This window comes from Scyliorhinus canicula, chromosome 5 (genome assembly GCF_902713615.1).
Source record: "Scyliorhinus canicula chromosome 5, sScyCan1.1, whole genome shotgun sequence".
Lineage (NCBI taxonomy): Eukaryota > Metazoa > Chordata > Chondrichthyes > Carcharhiniformes > Scyliorhinidae > Scyliorhinus > Scyliorhinus canicula.
Window position 1 is genome coordinate 58208145 of NC_052150.1, and position 19373 is coordinate 58227517.

At 43.3% G+C, this 19373-nt stretch overlaps 1 protein-coding gene across 2 annotated transcripts in view; it reads left to right on the top strand.

The window, feature by feature from the left end:
* Window positions 1-15402, top strand: part of tmem108 (transmembrane protein 108) — a 117173-nt gene extending 101771 nt beyond the window's left edge. For both annotated transcript variants that reach the window (XM_038797127.1, XM_038797128.1), the window contains exon 4: window positions 14747-15402. In XM_038797127.1, the coding sequence (XP_038653055.1) occupies window positions 14747-14893 (147 nt within the window). In that variant the 3' untranslated portion in view covers window positions 14894-15402. The remainder of the gene's footprint in view (window positions 1-14746) is intronic.
* Window positions 15403-19373: the final 3971 nt, after the last annotated feature.

Genomic DNA, 19373 nt, shown 5'->3' on the forward strand with positions numbered 1-19373 from the left:
ACTCAAGTTAACCTTTTTAAAACATACAGTGAACATCTTAGCAACCATTAATTCAAATACAACCCCCCAAAGAATACAACACTAAGTAATCCTTAATACATTCCCAAACAACATTCAGAAGACAAAAGACCCTTTTAACACAAAGATCAGGTTTAAATTCACGATTGAGAACATTTATAATTCTGAATTCACCAAATGATCAAGGGATAGTCTTTTCATGGCAGAGAAAACAACAGTACACCTGCTTTGTCTGGCTTCAGCTCCAATACTAAAACGAAACCAAAAAAACACACACACCCAAGCTTTTCTCAACGTGAAACAAAAGCTGACAGACAGTCCAGATCCACCCACACTCTGACATCACTGCAATAATAAACACCCATTTCTTAAAGGTATACCCACTACAGTTATTGTATAAAAACACCCATTTCTTGAAAGTAAATCCAGTTTGGAAATAAAAGCACTTTCTCTTTTTTAAAAATTTGTTTTGTTAGAATACCCAATTCATTTATTCCAATTAAGGGGCAATTTAGTGTGGCCAATCCACCTAGCTTGCACATTTTTGGGTTGTGGGGGCGAAACCCACGCAAACACGGGGGGAATGTGCAAGCTCCTCACGGACAGTGACCCAGAGTCGGGATCGAACCTGGGACCTCGGCGCCATGAGGCCACAGTACTAACCCACTGCACCACCGTGCTGCCCTTGTCGCACCTTCTCAATGCAATCCTCCAAACGAGCGATAGGATAAGAGTCCGTTCTTGTAACTGCAGTAACCTTTCATTAGTCCACACATAACCATTGGGTACCGTCATGTTTTGGTACCATCACTATGGATGTGCTCCATTGGCTGCAACCCATTTCAATTATGCCATTTTTAAGCACACTCTCAATTTCTTTGTTGAACTGTGCCAATTTTAAAGGGTTAAGTCTGCATGGATGTTGTTTGATCGGAACAGTATTTCCCACATCTACATTATGTATAGCCATTTTAGTACTTCCCAATTTATCTCTACAAACTTGCCCACACAATATCAATAAATCTTTCAGGTTAGTCCGTTTTTCCTCTGAAAGGTAGCTCAACAATTTATCCCAATTTTTAAGAACATCCTCGTTTTCCAATTTAATTTGAGGTATGTCAAATTCAGTCAACTGGATTTGGTTTGTCACTTTGCGTTAGAATCATTAAAATCTCCTTTTTTTCTCCTTCCCTTTCAAAGCACCTTTTAGCATATTCACAAGACACAATCGGTGAGTCTTCCTTCTATCTGGTGTATTTACCACATAATTCACCTCACTTAATTTCCTTTCAATCTGATAATGTTCACAAAACTTTGCTTTTAAAGGTTCACCTACCACTGGTAACAACACTAAAACTCTATCTCCACTGGCAAAACTACGAACTTTTGATTTCTTGTCCGCTACTCGTTTAATCATATTTTGTGCAACTTTTAAATGTTGTCTAGCCAATTTACCTGCTCTATTTAATTGTTCCCTAAACTTTGTAATGTAATCCAATAATGTAATTTCCGATTTCTCACTCATCAATTTTTCCTTCATGAATTTAAGTGGTCCTCTTACCTCATGACCAAATATTATTTCAAAAGGACTGAATTTGGTTGATTCATTAGGTGCATCCCAAATTGCAAACAGTACGAATGGAATTCCTTTATCCCAATCCTCTGGATATTCGTGACAATAAGCCCTCAACATTGTCTTTAATGTCTGATGCCACCTGTCTAGCGCTCCCTGCGATTCTGGATGGTATGCAGTTGATTGAAATTGTTTTATTCCTAAGCTTTCCACAGCTTCTTTGAATAACCTTCAGGTAAAATTTGATCCTTGATCCGATTGTATTTCAGTGGGTAGTCCGTATCCAGTAAAGAATTTAAGGAACTCCTCCACAATATTTTTAGCTGTAATATTACGCACTGGAATGGCCTCTGGAAACCTAGCAGACACATCCATTATCATCAAAAGATATTGATTCCCACTTTTCGTTTCAGGAAGCGGTCCTACGCAATCAATTAGGACCCTTATAAAAGGTTCTTCAAATGCTGGAATGGGACTATCACTGCTTGAGGTTTCCCTATCAGTTGACATGTGTGACATGACTAACAGAATTTAACTACATCTTTATGTAGTCCAGGCCAATAAAAATGTTTTTGGATTTTAGCTTGAGTTTTCCTTATTCCCAAATGACCTCCCACTGGTACCTCATGTGCAACTCGCAACACCTCCTTTCTATTCCCTATCGCCAATACTACTTGATGAACTTCTGCCCACTTTTCATCCGCCTGCATATGTAAAGGTCTCCATTTTCTCATTAAGACATCACTTTTAGGGTAATAACACTCTGGTATACACGCAGATTTCTCTTCCGTGTATGTTTTTTTGATACATTTGTTTTATTTTTCTATCTTTTTGTTGTAACTCCGCCAATTTTCTTGAACTAAAAATATCCGCCTCATCCTCCACCTGTTTTTGTTCTTTTTCAACCATCTGATCAAAAATCGTTTCTGATAATTGCACTTCAACTTCATCTTCACTGATTTCTTCTCTTGTCTTAACCTGTGACTTTGCAACCTTGTCACGACACAATCCGGAAAGATCCCAGGATATTCGTCCTTCAACAATTCAGTTGTCTGATTTTCCACTGGCTTATCCACCACAGTAGGCATCACTCCCACCTGCGATCAGCTATATCATTACCCAAGATGAACTGTATTCCTGGACAAGATAGTTACTCCTACTACCACTTCATCACTCTTCACTGGACTTTCCAACCTTACCTTATATAATGGAACACTATTCCTCTCACCCTGAATTCCACATATTACCACCTCGTCTGGCAATATTCTTCCCAAACTACATCACTCCTCATCACTTACCATTAAAGATTGACTAGCTCCTGTATCTCTTAAAATTGTGACTTCTTTACCTGCTCCTCCTGATACACATGAGTAAACTTTACCCACACAAGTAAATGCTTTAAAGAGATCTGGCACCTTCTTATCAATCACCTCTTGATCAGGCTGTATAATCTTTTGCACCTCCTTCGCTTCACTTGGGCTTTCCTTTACCACTTTAACAAACCCCACTGTCTTGTCCTGTTTTACCACATCAGCCTTCCCTGTGCTTTTCTTCAACCACCGATACTGCGACTTTACATGGCCTAGTTTATTACAGTGAAAATATTTGAAACTTTTCTCGTCTCTTCCACCCTCTGGATTTCTTTTTAAATCTGCTTACTATTTTATTTTTTCACCTACTCATACGACCCAGATACCTACTCCGGTAGTGACACTTCACTAATCCTACCTACCAGCTTTGTTTGAATCAGTAATACCCACATGTCCTGTGGCCATTTCATTTGTTTAGCTCCCTTCTAAAATGAAACGAAAAAGGCTTCTACCTCCTTCTCGTCAAACCTTGGCAATGCTTGGACATATTTAAATAGATCCCCACCAAGCCTTCGATTATGACGCTCTTTCTCACTATCCTCATCACTACCATTCAACTGTTCGTTTCCCTTTACGTCTGCCTATTTTAACTGACTGGTCATTTTCTGAAGTTCGAACTTTGTCACTTTATCTTTTTCCCTGATCTGTATCTCCTTTTCTCTTTCTTTTTGTTCTGCTAGGGCTATTATTTATGTTTTCCTTTCTTCTCTCCTTTCTTCTCTCTTTCTCTTCTCTCTCATATTCAATTCTTTCTCATGTTCCATTTGTTTAATTTGTAATTGAATTTTTGCCATTTCCAATGAGTCAAACTGTATCTCAGGCTTAAATGCATAGCCACCGCCATAATTACCTCATCTTTTTGCATGTTGTCAGATATTGTTAACTGCAATGTTTTTGCCAAATCTAACAGTCTGAACATAGAACATAGAAAAATACAGCACAGAACGATGTTGTGCCGAACTTTTGTCCTGGATTAAGAACAAATTAATGTACAGCCCAGCATTCTCCCATGTTCCATGTACCTATCCAATAGCCGCTTGAAGGTCCTAATGTTTCCGACTCAACTACTTCCACGGGCAGTGCATTCCATGCCCCCCATTACTCTCTGGGTAAAGAACCTATCTCTGACATCCTCCCCATATCTTCCAACATTCACCTTAAATTTATGTCCCCTTGTAACGGTTAGTTCCACCCGGGGAAAAAGTCTCTGACTGTCTACTATATCTGTTCCCCTGATCATCTTATAATCCTCTATCAAATCGTCCCTCATAGTTCTCCGTTCCAATGAGAAAAGGCCTAGCACCCTCAACCTTTCTGCTTTTAGTCTCTGTCCATAAGGTACTGCGTGTGACCGTCTCCACCCCCACAAACTTCAGAGCCTCTGAAAGAGCCATTGTCCACAACACACTCCCAACTTAAACTAAAATACCACACCTGAAAAGTAACCACAATATGCTCACTGCTCATTGTCTTTAAGTTCACAAATCCAATCCAATAGATAGACTTTTATCCCCCTCGAGTCCCCATTTGTTATGAGCCAGGCTTTCGAGAACCCCAAAGTGTAGCATGGAGTTCATCTGACCCACAACTTTTAATAGATTGTGGTATGGGGAGCACACGGCCCACTCTACAGGTGTGGTAGAGCAGAAATGGACAAGTATTTTTTAAAGCAAAACAATGTTTATTCTATGAACTCAAGTTAACTTTTTTAAAACATACAGTGAACATCTTAGCAACCATCAATTCAAATACAACCCCCAAAGAATACAACACTAATTAATCCTCAATAACTTTCCAAACAACATCCAGAAGACAGAAGAAATACCTTTTATCAGAAGCACATTAGGTTTACATTCATTACTGAGAGCATTTATAATTCTGAATTCACCAAAAGATCAAGAGATAGTCTTTTCATGGCAGAGAGAACACAGTGCATCTGCTCTGTCTGGCTTCAGCTCCAACACTGAAAATGAAACTAAAACACACCCTGCAGCAAACAGCCTAAAACGGAAGTAAAATGCTGACAGATAGGCCAGCTCCACCCACTCTCTGAAATCACTGCAGTAGAACTCTCACTACAGATATACACTCCCAATTTATAAACACCCATTTCTCAAAGGTACTCTCACATGACAAACGCCTTACTAAAATCCATTTATACAACATCAACTGCTCTACCTTCATCTATGTACTTACTTACCGCCTCAAAAAATACAATTAAACTTGTGAGGCAAGATCTACCCCTCACAAATCCGTGCTGACTATCCTGGATTAAGCTGTTTCTTTCCAAATGATCATAATTCCTATCCGTCAGGGCCCTTTCTAGTAATTTACCTATGACCGAAGTGAGAATAACCGGCCTATAATTCCCAGGGTTATACCTATTCCCTTTCTTGAACAAGTCGACAACATTCGCCTCTCTCCAGTCTTCTGGCACTATTCCTGTCAACAGTGAGGACATAAAGATCAAAGCCAAAGGCTCTGCAGTCTCATCCCTCGGTTCCCAAAGAATCTTAGGATATATCCCATCTGGCCGAGGGGACTTGTCTATCCTCAGGCTTCTCAAAATTTGTAACACATCTTCCTTCCGAATATCTACCTCCTTCAGCCTCCCAGCCTGAATTGCACTACCCTCTCCTTTGTGAGCACTGAAGAAATGTATTCATTTAGGGCCTCTCCTATATCTTCAGACTCCATGCACACGTTCCCACTACTGTCCTTGACCGGCCCTAACTTCACCTTGGTCATTCTTTTATTGCTCACATAAGTGTAAAGAGCCTTGGTGTTTTCCTTGATCCTACCCGCCAATTACTTCTCATGCCCCCTCCTAGCTCTTGTAAGCCCTTTCTTGAGCCCATTCCTAGCTATCCTGTACCCCTCAAGTGGCCTAACTGAACCTTGTTTTCTCATCCTTATATAAGCCCCCTTCTTCCTCTTGACAAGACATTCAACTTATTTTGTAAACCATGGTTCCCTCACTCGACCATTTCCTCCCTGCCTGACAGGGACATACATATCAAGGACACACAGTATTTGCTCCTTGAACAAGCTCCACATCTCAATTGTGCCTATCCCTGACAGTCCATGTTTCCATCTTATGTGCTCCAATTCTTGCCTAATCGCATCGTAATTACCCTTCCCCCAGTTATAAACCCTTGCCCTGCTGTATGTTCCTATCCCTCTCCATTGCTATAGTGAATGGCACCGAATTGTGGTCACTATCTCCAAAGTGTTCTCCCACAACCAAATCTAACACTTGGGGCATGCAGTGATGGCGCTGAATCCTGATGCTCGGGCATTCTGGTGTGCTTGGTCCAGATTGATATTTATATTGTGTGCTAACTGGGTGCATAGGACATCTGTGACAGTGCTATGGAGGGAGTGCGAGTGCAGCGAAGGTTTACCAGGCTGATTCTTGGTCTGGTGGGACTACATAGGTTAGGATAATATTCATTGGAATTTAGAAGAGAGGGGATCTGATAGAAACTTAGAAAATTCGAACAGAATTGGACAGGATAGATTCAGAAATAATATTCCAGACGTAGGGGAATCCAGAACTAGGTGTCATAGTTTGATGATATGGGGTAAACCTTTTAGGGCTGGGGTGAGGAGAAATTTCTTCACCTCGAGTGTGGTGAATCTGAGGAATCCGCTACCAGCAAAAGTAGTTGAGGCGAAAACGTGTAATTTCAAGAAGGAATTATATATAGTGCTTGGGGCTAAAGGGATCACGGGATATGGGGGCAAGGCAGGATCAGAGTATTGAATCTGATGATTAGCCATGATCATAATGAATGGCGGAGCAGGTTTGAAGGGCCGAAAGGCCTCCTCCTGCTCCTATCTTCTGTGTGTATGTTCCGTTGTATGTCATGGTGTGCCTCTATGCTCAGAGGCTTGTGTGTGATGTGCAGGCCATACAAATAGGGGCGAGAAGTGTGTCTCTGCTGGGAGCGTAGATGTAGTATGATATGGGTCCTGAGTGTGACACAACGGTTCTGACAACCTGATCAGGGGTAGGGTGGATAGCATCAGGGGTGCACTGGGCAAGCAGGGTTTGGAGACAGATGGTGGTCCTGTGGAGTATCCTAACTGATAGTGTGACTGGTGAGGCCCAGCCCTGAGAGGGGCAGTGTACCAGGGAGGGTGCCAAAGGCCAAGGTACATGTGTCCTTTCTTTGGGGTGACTACTGCTATTCTCCTGCTTCCCATGCAATGGAGCTGGGCTTCTGTTGAGTGCACTGAGGAGTGCCAGGTACTGGTGTACCACTGATTGAACCTGGCCACGCCCAGCCTGTTGGAGTCTGAGGGGTGGCCTGGATGGGCTCACAAATGACCAGAGGCTCTGTGAACAAGACACAGTGAGCAGTTAGCCGAGTGAGCAGCCAGAGCCCTGTAACTTGTACCGATTGAGTGCATTTAAGTCAAATACTGCAGCAATGGCGGTCTGAGCTAGGCCACCCGGTCTTGAAGGGGACACCCAGAATCCATGGAGCTGTCAGCAAGTTATTCCCCGTTAATCCTCCTGGCCCAGGCAGCCAGCCCCCAGCAAGCAGTACAATTTAAAACATTTTTCAAACTTTGCTTACCTTTTCTCTCCTCAGCAGCCATGCGACCAGTCCCGCTCATAAATGCCTGTAATAAATTGTGCCCAAGTGGCTTCCGCCGAAGAGTGGCGGAGCATCGCGGAGGCCTGAAGCATAGTGGATCAAATGCGCTAATCACAATTAAACGAATATAAATGTCAGATTTGGCAGCAGGGTAGCATGGTGGTTAGCATAAATGCTTCACAGCTCCAGGGTCCCAGGTTCGATTCCCGGCTGGGTCACTGTGTGGAGTCTGCACGTCCTCCCCCTGTGTGCATGGGTTTCCTCCGGGTGCTCCGGTTTCCTCCCACAGTCCAAAGATGTGTGGGTTAGGTGGATTGGCCATGCTAAATTGCCCGTAGTGTCCTAATAAAAAAAAAGTAAGGTTAAGGGAGGGGGGGTTGTTGGGTTATGGATATAGGGTGGATACGTGGTGATCATGGCTCGGCACAACATTGAGGGCCGAAGGGCCTGTTCTGTGCTGTACTGTTCTATGTTCTATTTGCATGCCACTGAAGGTTGCGGGAAGTGATCTTCATTATCACCCCAGTGAGGGCCTGATTCGGCGCTGGGCACAGACCTCAATTTTTAGCCCGACGCCCAATTCTCTGCCCAATCGTGGTTCATGTTTGCGGCATCGAGAGGCAGACAGTTTGGTCCAGTATCATTTAAGCTGGAGCTGGATGAACTTCGGATCATCCAGGAGGCAGAGGGGGTAATATAGAAGATTTACAGGGAGGTAGCCACACCCAAGGTACAGGACAAGAGTAGCTGGGTTACAATCAGGGGAAGGAAAACGAATGGGCAGACAGTGCAGGGATCCCTCGTGGCCGTTCCCCTTGAAAACAAGTATACCATTTTGGATGCTGTTCAGGGGGATGACCTACTGGGGGGGAAGGCCCTAGCAGCCAGGTCTCTGGCACTGAGTCTGGCTCTGTGGCTCAGAAGGGAAGGGGGGAGAATAGAAAAGCAATAGTGATAGGAGACTCAATGGTCAGGTGAATGGACAGGAGATTCTGTGGCCGCGATCGAGACTCCCAGAAGGGATGTGTGTGTCCCCCCTCCCCCGGGGTACCAGGGCCAGGAGTCTACAGGATTCTTAAGGGGGAGGGGGAGCAACCAGCATTCGTAGTGCACATAGGCACCAACAACATAGCTAAGAAAAGGGATGAGGATCTAAAAAGTTATTTTAAGGAGCTGTTTGGAAGCTAAAGAGCAGGACAAGCAGAGTAGTGATCTCAGGATTGCTACCGGTGCCACGTGCAACTGAGGCAAGGAACAGAGTGAGGCAAGGAACAGAGAGCGAGTGCAGCTGAACATGTGGCTACAGGGCTGGTACAGGTGGGAAGGCTTCAGAAATGTGGATCATTGGGATATCTTCTGGGGAAGGTGGGACCTGTAAAGGAAGGACGGATTGCACCTATACTGGAGGAGCACCAATATCACCACGAGTCGCCACATTCCGGCGCCTGTTCAGGTACACGGAGTGAGAATTCAGAATGTCCAATTCACCTTACAGCATGTCTTTCAGAACTTGTGGGAGGAAACCGGAGCACCCGGAGGAAATCCATGCAGACACGGGGGGAACGTACGGACTCCGCACAGACAATGACAATGAATCGAACCTGGGACCTTGGGCACTATGAAGCAACAGTGCTAGCCACAGTGCTACCCTGCTGCCCTATTTCCGAAGATGGTGGCCACTCTGGGTGAGGTTTTAGTGCTGCATTAGAAATGAAGAGGGAGAGCCTGAAGAATGAAGCTGGTAACCTGATCCATCTCAGGAAACGGGGTAATCATTGACGCTCCTCAGAGTGCGAGATCCATGACTGATTTTGGAAACTAATGGCAAAGATGGACAATTCTCTTATGGAGACAGTGGCTGGAGTTATCCGGCCGTTGGGATTCTCTGTTCCCACTGGTTTCCCGGAGGCATGGGGGAGTTCATTGGGAAACCCCATTGACAAGCAGCAAGGGTATAGAATCCCACCCACAAATCCCGTCCAGCGTCTGTTCGAGGCAAGCTTATTGTGCGAGGTTGCTGCCTCACCTCTGCTGTGTTTAGCTTGAAAGCCTTTCCTCTGAACGGAAGTATCCAACAGGAATTTGATGAACGTTTTGTTGCCCGAGCTGACGAGGGTCTCCGGCTTCCGGCTCCCGCAGTAACGCCCAGAATAGGCGCCTTCTCGCCGGGCCCGTCGTAAACCTCCAGATGATCATAAATGCATTCCTGGTGCAGTTCCATTTCAAACTCATTGAAGGTCTGTGGGGAAAAGGTTCCAAGAGATTAGTACACGAGAAATGATTCAGTCCAGTTCCCTGTCCTTCTCATCTTCCTTCAAACAGTGACACCCCCACCCCATTCCCAACTAATCAATGACTTGGACTGTTTTCATTTGAAATACGGAAGTTGAGGGGTGACCTGATAGACATCTACAAGATTATGAGGGGCATGGATAGAGTGGATGGGCAGGCACTCTTTCCCAGGGTGGAGGGTTCAGTCACGAGAGAGCATGGGTTTAAGGTTCGTGGGGCAAAGTTTAGAGGAGATGTGCGAGGCAGGTTTTTTTATCTGAGTACCTGGAAAGCGTTGCCAGGGAAGATAGTGGAAGCAGATATATTAACGGCTTTCAAAAGGCATCTTGACAGACACATGGATAGGATGGCCATAGAGGGATACGGCACAAGGAAGTACTGAGGGTTTTGGCCAAGGGTGGTATCATGACGGTACAGGCTTGGAGGGCTGAAGGGCCTGTTCCTGTGCTGTATTGTTCTCTGTTCCAAATCCTGGTTGGGAGGTTTGCTAGAGCTCCTCTGGAGGGTTTAAACTAGTTTAGCAGGGGGATGGGAACCAGAGCAATGGATCAGAGGATAGGGTAGCTGTTGAACAGGTAGAAATAGTATGCAGCAAGTGTGTGAGGAAAGATAGACAGTTGATGGGGCAAAGTTGCACTCAGTGGAATGGGTTAAAGTGTGTCTGTTTCAATGCAAGGAGTGTCAGGAATAAGGGAGATTAACTTAGAGCATGGATCAATACTTCCGACTACGATGTTGTGGCCATTACGGAGACATAGATTTCACGGCGGCAGGAATGGTTGTTAGATGTTCCGGGGTTTAGATGTTTTCAGAAGAATAGGGAGGGAGGTAAAAGAGTGGCACTGTTAATTATGGAGTGCACCACAGCTGCAGAAAAGGAGGTAGTTGAGGAGGGTTTGTCTACTGAGTCAGTATGGATGGAAGTCAGAAACCAGAAAGGAGCCACTTTATTGGATGTTTTCTATAAAGCCCCCGATAGCAGCAGAGAGATGGAGGAACAGATTGGGCGGCAGATCTTGGAAAAGTGCAGAAGTAACAGAGTTCTTGTCATAGGTGAATTCAACTTCCCTAATATTGACTGGAACCTCCTTAGTGCAAATGGTTTGGATGGAGCAGATTTTGTCAGGTGTGTACAGGAAGGATTCTTGACTCAATATGTAGATAGACCGACAAGGGGGAGGCCATATTGGACTTGGTACTCGACAACGAACCAGGCCAGATGTCAGATGTCTCGGTTGGAGAGCATTTCAGTGACAGTCACCTTGACCTTTACCATAGTCATGGAGAGGGATAGGAACAGGGATTATGGGAAGGTATTTTATTCGGGGAGGGGAAATTATACTGCTATTAGATATGAGCTGAGGAGCATAAAGTGGGAACAATTGTTCTTGGGGAAATGCACAGCAGTAATGTGAGGATTGTTTAAGGAGCACTTGGTGCAAGTGCTGAATAGTTTTGTCCCACTAAGACGAGGAAGGAATGGTAAGGTGATGAAGCCTTGGATGACAAGAGAAGTGGAGCTTCTAGTCAAGAGGAAGAAGGAAGCTTATGTAAGGTTGAGGAAGCAAGGATCTGACTCGACTCTAGAAGGTTACAAGGTAGCTAGAAAGGAACTCAAAAATGGACTGAGGAGAGCTAGAAGAGGGCCTGAAAAAGCCCTGGCGGGAAGGATTAGGGAAAACCCCAAGGAGTTCTAGACTTATGTGAGATATAAGAGGATGATCAGAGTGAGAGTAGGGCCGATCAGGGATGGTGAAGGGAACTTGTGCCTAGAGTCTGAAGAGATGGGTGGGGCCCTAAATGAATAATTTGCTTCAGTATTCACTAGAGAGAGGGACCTTGGTGCCCATGAGAACAGTGTGAACCAGGTTAATAGACTCAAACAGGTTGATATTAAGAAGGAGGATGTGCTTGAAATTCTGAAAAGCATCAGGATGGATATGTCCCCTGGGCCTGATGGGATATACCCAAGGTTACTACGGGACGCGAGGGAGGAGATTGCTGCACCATTGGTGATGATCTTTGCGTCCTCACTCTCCACTGGAGTAGTACCAGATGATTGGAAGGAGGAGAATGTTGTTCCCCTATTCAAGGAAGCGAAATCCCTGGAAATTACAGACCCATCAGTCTTACATCTGTGGTAAGCAAAATATTGGAAAGGATTCTGAGAGATAAGATTTATGATTATTTAGAAAAACATAGTTTGATTAATGATAGTCAGCATGGCTTTGTGAGGGGCAGGTCATGCCTCACAAGCCTCATTGAATTATTTGACAATGTGATGAGACACATTGATGATGGTCGGGCAATGGGTGGGGTGTATATGGATTTCACTAAGGCATTTGATAAGGTTCCCCATGGTCGGCTCATTCAGAAAGCTAGGGGGCATGGGATACAGGGAAATTTGGCTGTCTGGATACAAAATAGGCTGGCCGAAAGAAGATAGCGAGTGGTAGTGGATGGCAAGTATTCCACCTGGAGGTCAGTGACCAGTGGTGTCCCGCAAGGATCTGTTCTGGGACCTCTGCTGTTTGTGGTTTTCATAAATGACTTGGATGAGGAAGTGGAAGGGTGGGTTAGTAAGTCTGCCGATGATTCAAAGGTTGGGGGAGTTGTTGATAGTGTTGAGTGCTGTTGTAGGTTACAACAGGATATTGACAGGATGCAGAGCTGGCCCTAGGAGTGACAGATGGAGTTCAACCTTGACAAATGTGAAGTGATTAATTTTGGAAGGTCAAATTTGAATGCTGAATACAGGGTTAAAGGCAGGATTCTTGGAAGTTTGGAGGAACAGATGATCTTGGGGTTCACGTACATAGATCCCTCAAAGTTACCACTGTCATGTGAGAGTACCTTTAAGAAATGGGTGTTTAAGAAATGTACCTTGAAGAAATAGGTGTTTATCAGTGATGTCAGAGTGTGGGTGGATCTGGGCTGTCTGTCAGCTTTTTACTTTTGTTTTAGGCTGTTTGCTGCAGGGTGTGTTTTAGTTTTGTTTTCAGTGTTGGAGCTGAAGCCAGACAGAGTAGATGTACTGTTGATCTCTCTGCCATGAAAAGACTATCTCTTGATCATTTGGTGACTTCAGAATTATAAATGTTCTCAGCAGTGAATGTAAACCTCATGTGCTTCCGTTAAAAGCTGTCTCTTTTGTCTTCTGGATGTTATTTGGGAAGTTATGAAGGATTACTTAGTGTTGTATTCTTTGGGGGTTGTATTTGAATTAATGGTTGCTAAGATGTTCACTGTATGTTTTAAAAGGTTAACTTGAGTTCATATAATAAACATTGTTTAGCTTTAGAAAATACTTTTCCATTTCTTCTCTGCCGTGGGGGCCGTGTGCCCCACATACCACAATCTCTTAAAAGTTATGGGTCACTTTGTGATAACACTTTGGGGTTCTCTAAACCCTGGCCCATACCACCACCCAGGTGCATAGGGCTGTTAAGAAGGCGTCTGGTGTGCTGGCTTTCATTAACAAGGGGATTGAGTTTAAGAGCCGCAAGGTTTTGCTGCAGCTTTATAAAACCCTGGTTAGATCACACTTGGAATATTGTGTCTAGTTCTGGTCGCCTCATTACAGGGAGGATGTGGATGCTTTGGAGTGGGTGCAGAGGTACCAGGATGCCACCTGGACTGGAAGGCATGTCTTATGAAGAAAGGTTGAAGGAGCTGGGCTTTTCTCACTGGAGCGAAGAAGGAAGAGAGGTGACTTGATAGAGGTGTACAAGGTGATGAGGGGCATGGATAGAGTGGATAGCCAGAGACTTTTCCACAGGGCGGAAATGGCTGTCATGAGGAGACATAATTTTAAGGTGATTGGAGGAAGGTATCGGGGAGATGTCAGAGGTCGGTTCTTTACACAGAGAATGGTGGGTGCGTGGAATGCACTGCCAGCGGAGGTGGTGGAGTCAGTCATTAGGGACATTTAAGCGACTCTTGGACAGGCACATGGACAGCAGTAAATTGAAGGCATGTAGATTAGGTTGATCTTATATTAGGATAAATGGTCAGCACAATATTGTGGGCCGATAGGCCTGTACTATGTTCTATGTTCTAAATGTATAAAATTCTAATAAGGCTGGACAGACTAGATACAGTGAAAACGTTTTCCTAGTTGGTAAATGTAGAACCGGGGACACAGTCTCAGGATACAGGCGAGACCATTTAGGACAGAGATACGCTCAAGAGGATGGTGAACCTGTGGAATTTTTATCACATACGGCTGTGGAGGCCGAGTCAGTGAATGTATTCAAGAAAGTGATAGATCATTAAAAAACATTTAATGACATCAAGGGATAAGAGGAGAAAGAGGGACAATTGGGACAGAGGATCAGCCACATCAAATTGAACGGTGGAGCAGGCTCATAGGGTCAAATGGCTTATTCCTGCTCCTAGTTTCTACGTTTGTTTCGTTCTGTGTAGACCCAGAAATGTCTTATGGGGAAGAGAAAAACTATCAATATAAGATAATCATCAAAAATCACAGAATTCAAAAGGAATTTATTTACCCAGATTGGTGAGAGTGTGCACGTTACTACATTTCTCCCAATCACAGATTCAGGCAAATAGCATTTCAAGGAGAGGTTAGAATAGATTAGTTCATGCTGATTAATTTAAGTGAACACGGATAGGAGGAGATTAATTTGCAGCATTAACACCAGCATGGACTGGTTGGGTGGAATACCTATATTTGTGCTTTATGAAATGTAATTCTATGAATTCTTTGAGGAGGTCATGAAATTTATCAGAGAATATATTTCTTGTCCATATAGAATGGGGAAAATTATTTTGCACATGACCAAATATCACTATTTAAAAGCTGGCATTGTTTGGAATAATGCATCGGGATATCCTGTTTGATAATACTTATTCTTATTTTTCAGGACCATCTATCTGAACCTCAATCCCCTCTGAATGGCATAAATGTAGACACTGGAATGGTTCTTATCAATCCTTTTTGCCAAGAAACAGTTTTTTCAGCGAACACAGATTTTTTGAGTTGTGGTCATATGCTAAAAAAACCTGAGTAAATCTATGTGCACCAATAATAAGGTATATGCCACGATGTTTATCTGAAAAGAACAAGCTGGACTTCTTTTCCAAAACGTCACAGGTCCTTTTTATATGGGTGAAGAAGACTTTTCAACACTAATTTATCGAATAAAGGTATTTGTCCACTGACAATTTCTGGTCTATTCATCAACATTTTTTTATTTTCCTGGTTTTCACGTATATATTTTCTGACTGATATCATATTTAGTGTTTATTTGTAAAACAAACTTGTAATTTGATAGAAACCTGTAATTAAACTTGGTGCATTAGACAATGACGATAAATGTTTTTATATACAACTGTACCAACCTGAAGTTAAAATTACCGATCAATACGATTTTCATTGATTGAAACACAGTGACATATACATGCACTTTATATGCCACTTTACAGCTGTTTAGCAGGTATAATGCACAGAGTATTACAAAATCTGGACTTAAAGGTCAGTCTGTTTCCTGTAAAACAAGTCTATTAAAATTTCCAATGTTGTGTTCATGTTATCGTTGATAATTGCTTATTCAGCAATTTAAAAAATAAAGAGAAGACATTATAACTGACCCAGATTATGAGGTAGTAGGGCATGATATCTGGCATTAGTTAGATATGCTCTTACACAATTATAAATTTTTAAGAAAAGGGCAACGAGATAAATTTCCAGCAAGAAGAGACACCTGGATCAATAGTTTATCTCCTTAATCAATCAGAATGAAATATTGTAAAATTAACAATGCAAGGGCACAAGTGTTGTGAAGGAAGTGTAGTTTAGAGTAGATGAATTCGATGTCAACTGAAGTCTAGCAAGAGAGAAAAGAAAGGTTGAATTAAGAAAAATTAAAACACAATTATAAACATAAAATTACATTTTAAAATCTTCAACATTCTTTGAAGAAACATCACTCCACATTTGTAGTTCATTGCCAGAGCCCATGCCTTTTAAAGGTTGCTTACATTGAAATTACAATTTTCCATTGTGCAATTAGTTTGTATTTACCTCATATTTAAAGCATCTTCCTGCCATTCAATACATTTCAACACAGCTGAAGACAAAGCTGCACAACTCAGTAACTTTTGGATATATTCATTTAATTCATAATCTGCACCTGAATTTGTTGAACAATCAACTGAAATAAGTGTTCACCATTAGCTTTACTAGTGTTTTTAAGATCCTGTGGGGTATTGACAGAGTGGATGTGGAGAAGATATTTCCTCTTGTTGGAGAATCTAGAATGAGAGGTCACTGTTTAAAAAGGCAGTGGAAGCAGAATGTTTGAATATTTTTAAGGCAGAGCTCAATATTTTCTTGGTTAACCAGGGAGTGTAAGGTTAATGGGGGTAGGCAGGAATGTGGGGTTGAGTTTACAATCAGATCAGCCATGATTTTGTTGAATGGTGGAGAATGCTCGAAGCGCCGAGTAGCCTATTTCTGCTGCCAATTCATACATTTGCATGATAACAATTTCTGGCCCTACGTATATCTCAATTTGTCCCAAAAGTACATTTTGTTACAACTCTTGAATGTGTGCGCAGACAATAAAAATATTGTGATTTACAGCATACATATGCCCATGGTCTCCAGAAGATGTCTTCGTATAAATATCTCCCTTCTTCCTTGTTTGCTAATTCTTAAGTTCTATTTTTATGTCTGACTTTCACTATTGATATCTGTCTCAGAATTTCTAGACAGATACGAATGCGAGATATCCTATTTTCAAATTCATATTTGGAAACCGGATCAAATGCCTAGGCCTATAGACATCTGGAATATGGAGTGGTATCTAATGGCCTGGGCTGACCGTGCAGGTGGTAGTGGATGGTAGGAGTCAATTGGCAAGTCCTCAGAGCCAATCTTTCACCAGCTTAATGCTGACGAACATCATATCACATTGGCTTTCAAAAAGAAGAACGAGGAATGGTTCTAGAAGAAGAAGTTACACTAATAATAGGATTAGAGAGGCAGCATTAAATCAACTCACTGGAGAAACTTGTCAGGTTGGGATGGGGACAAGATAGGTATGGACCATTTAACCCTCCACACCTGTACTGCCACTCAATGAGAGCATGAATTATCTGTGACCTAACTATTTGGTCCATATTCTATATCGCTTTAATACCATTAAATAAACTGAATCTATAGGAATGTAATAACATAAGAAATCTAGTTCGAGTATGAGGTGAATAATCAATGGAATTATTTGGAATGTTATCCATAGTTGTATTGGTGGAACCTTTTGACTGTGAATATTACGGCTAGTCCCTCCTTTTCAATTTGGGAGTAAGCTTGTTCAGCATTGGTCAAAATCGTTGAGGCATAATCAATGGACCTTTTGGCTCCATCTCATTGGCCAAAATCACCCCTACTCCAAAAGCGGAAGTGCCGCAGGTAAGGATTTTAGGTCAAAATGGACCAATAGGCTGAATGACTAAAGCTAGTTTAACTTGTTCAAAGGTTTCTTTCTGCTGCTCTTTCCAATCCCACCTCTGGTGTTTCTTGATTAGTGTGTGCAAGGGTGCCAACAATGTTGAAAGATAATGAATAAATTTGCTATAATAGTTCACCATTGCAAAAGAGCTTTTTAATTCTGAGGTGTTCTTGGGCACCGGTGCATCCCTAATCACTTTGATCTTTTCCTCCTTAGTGTACAGCTCTTTGGCATCTACCCTGAATCCTAAGTATGTCACTTCAAGAGCTTGAAATATACATTTTTTCTCTTTTCAGCCTTACTCCGTCCATCTGAAATCTTTTAAATCTTGCCACAGGCTCCTCTTCGGACGTTCCTGTAATCAATACATTATCTAGATAGACAATCACCTTGAATAGATCCTACCCTAAAATTTCCATCATGTGCTGGAATATCGCACAGGCAGATCAGAACTCCGAAGGGTAACGGGTAAACGCCATTGTTGGTGTTTATTGTAACCAATTCCCTGGAAGTTTCATCTTACTCTAAATTGTTGGTATACATGAATCTTATCACGTTTGGTGTAACCTGCTAATTTAATGTATAAATCTAGTTATTAGACAGTGGTCCAATGTGGCTGCTCGATTCAGTCAGTTTGTAGTCCCTGCATATTCTGATGGTTCTATCTGGCTTCACAACCCGTATGATTGGAGCTGCCCATTCTGAAAATTGTACAGGTTTGATGATACCTAATTCTTTGAGTCACTTGAGTTCAGACTCAATCTTCCGGTTTAAGGCATAGGGGATGGGTTGAGCTTTGAAGAATTGGGCATGGCCTCTGGATCCACATAAATCTTTGCTTGAAGGCTTTCCATCTTGCCTAACATGTCTCAGAAAACCTTGCAATTTTTTAAAGACATCATGAAAACCTTCGTTGATTTGGAAGATTTCCAGCCAATTTAATTTAATTTGGCGAAGCCAATCCTAGCCCATCAGATTTGCCCGCGCCCCACTATTCTCAGGGGCAATGAAGCTGACTGATCCCGGTAGCTTACAGGCACTGTGGGCGTTCTTATAAGTAGATAATGATACGTACAACAGTAGTGGAGGGCCCCATGTCCACCTCCATTCGAACTGGTTGACCATTTTCTATCAACACAATCGTGCTGGCCACTTTGATGTTGTTCCAATTGTGTATTTCAGATTAATGTTCAGGATTATTCTCAACACTGTCCTGGAGTTGGAATGGTTTTTAATGGCCCCCTGTGGGCTCTGCCTAGTTTTGCATTTCTTTCTAATGTGGCCCTTCTACTTCAGGCATAACATGTTTTTACATCTCTCCTGGGGATGATCAAAATGAACAAAGAAAGGTACAGCACAGGAACATGCCCTTCGGCCTTTCAAGCCTGCGCCAACCATGCTGCCCCGTCGAACCTAAAACATTCTACACTTCCCTCTATTCCCAAACCATCATGGGCGTGATCCTCCGATACTGAAGCAGTGTCTGCGCCATCGTGAACACCATCGCATTTCACGATGGCCAGCAGCGGGGCCGCAAAGCGGTGGGTGTGGCGCCAGAGCAGCGGTGTCATGGTGTGCCACCCAGCTGACGCCGCGCCGCATCATTTAAAGTGTGCGATCCATGCACAGGACCCGAAGGATCGAGATGGCTGAGCCCCGCCACACCGCTCCCAGGTTTCCAGACAGTGATCTCGAGACCTTGCTGGATGCTGCAGAAGAGCTCAGGGCCATCTTGTGGCCAAGATATGGGCACCGGCAAACATCCAGTACTGTACAGCGTGGCTGGCATGAAGTGGGCACCGTTGTTAGCGCTGTGGGCACACACCTGCGCTGGAGACCAGTGCCGAAAGAAGCTCACATGGTTGCCAGGGTAAGTACCCCCAGGGTTCCCCTGGGCCACAACCCACCCCTCCCTCCTCCCTACCACATCTCGCATGACCCTCCCCTGCCCACACAGGAGGGGGGAGTGGGGGACACCACTTTGTATTTGACCCACATGGGCAATACACCCCCCCTTGAGAGCTCCCATGGCGTGCTG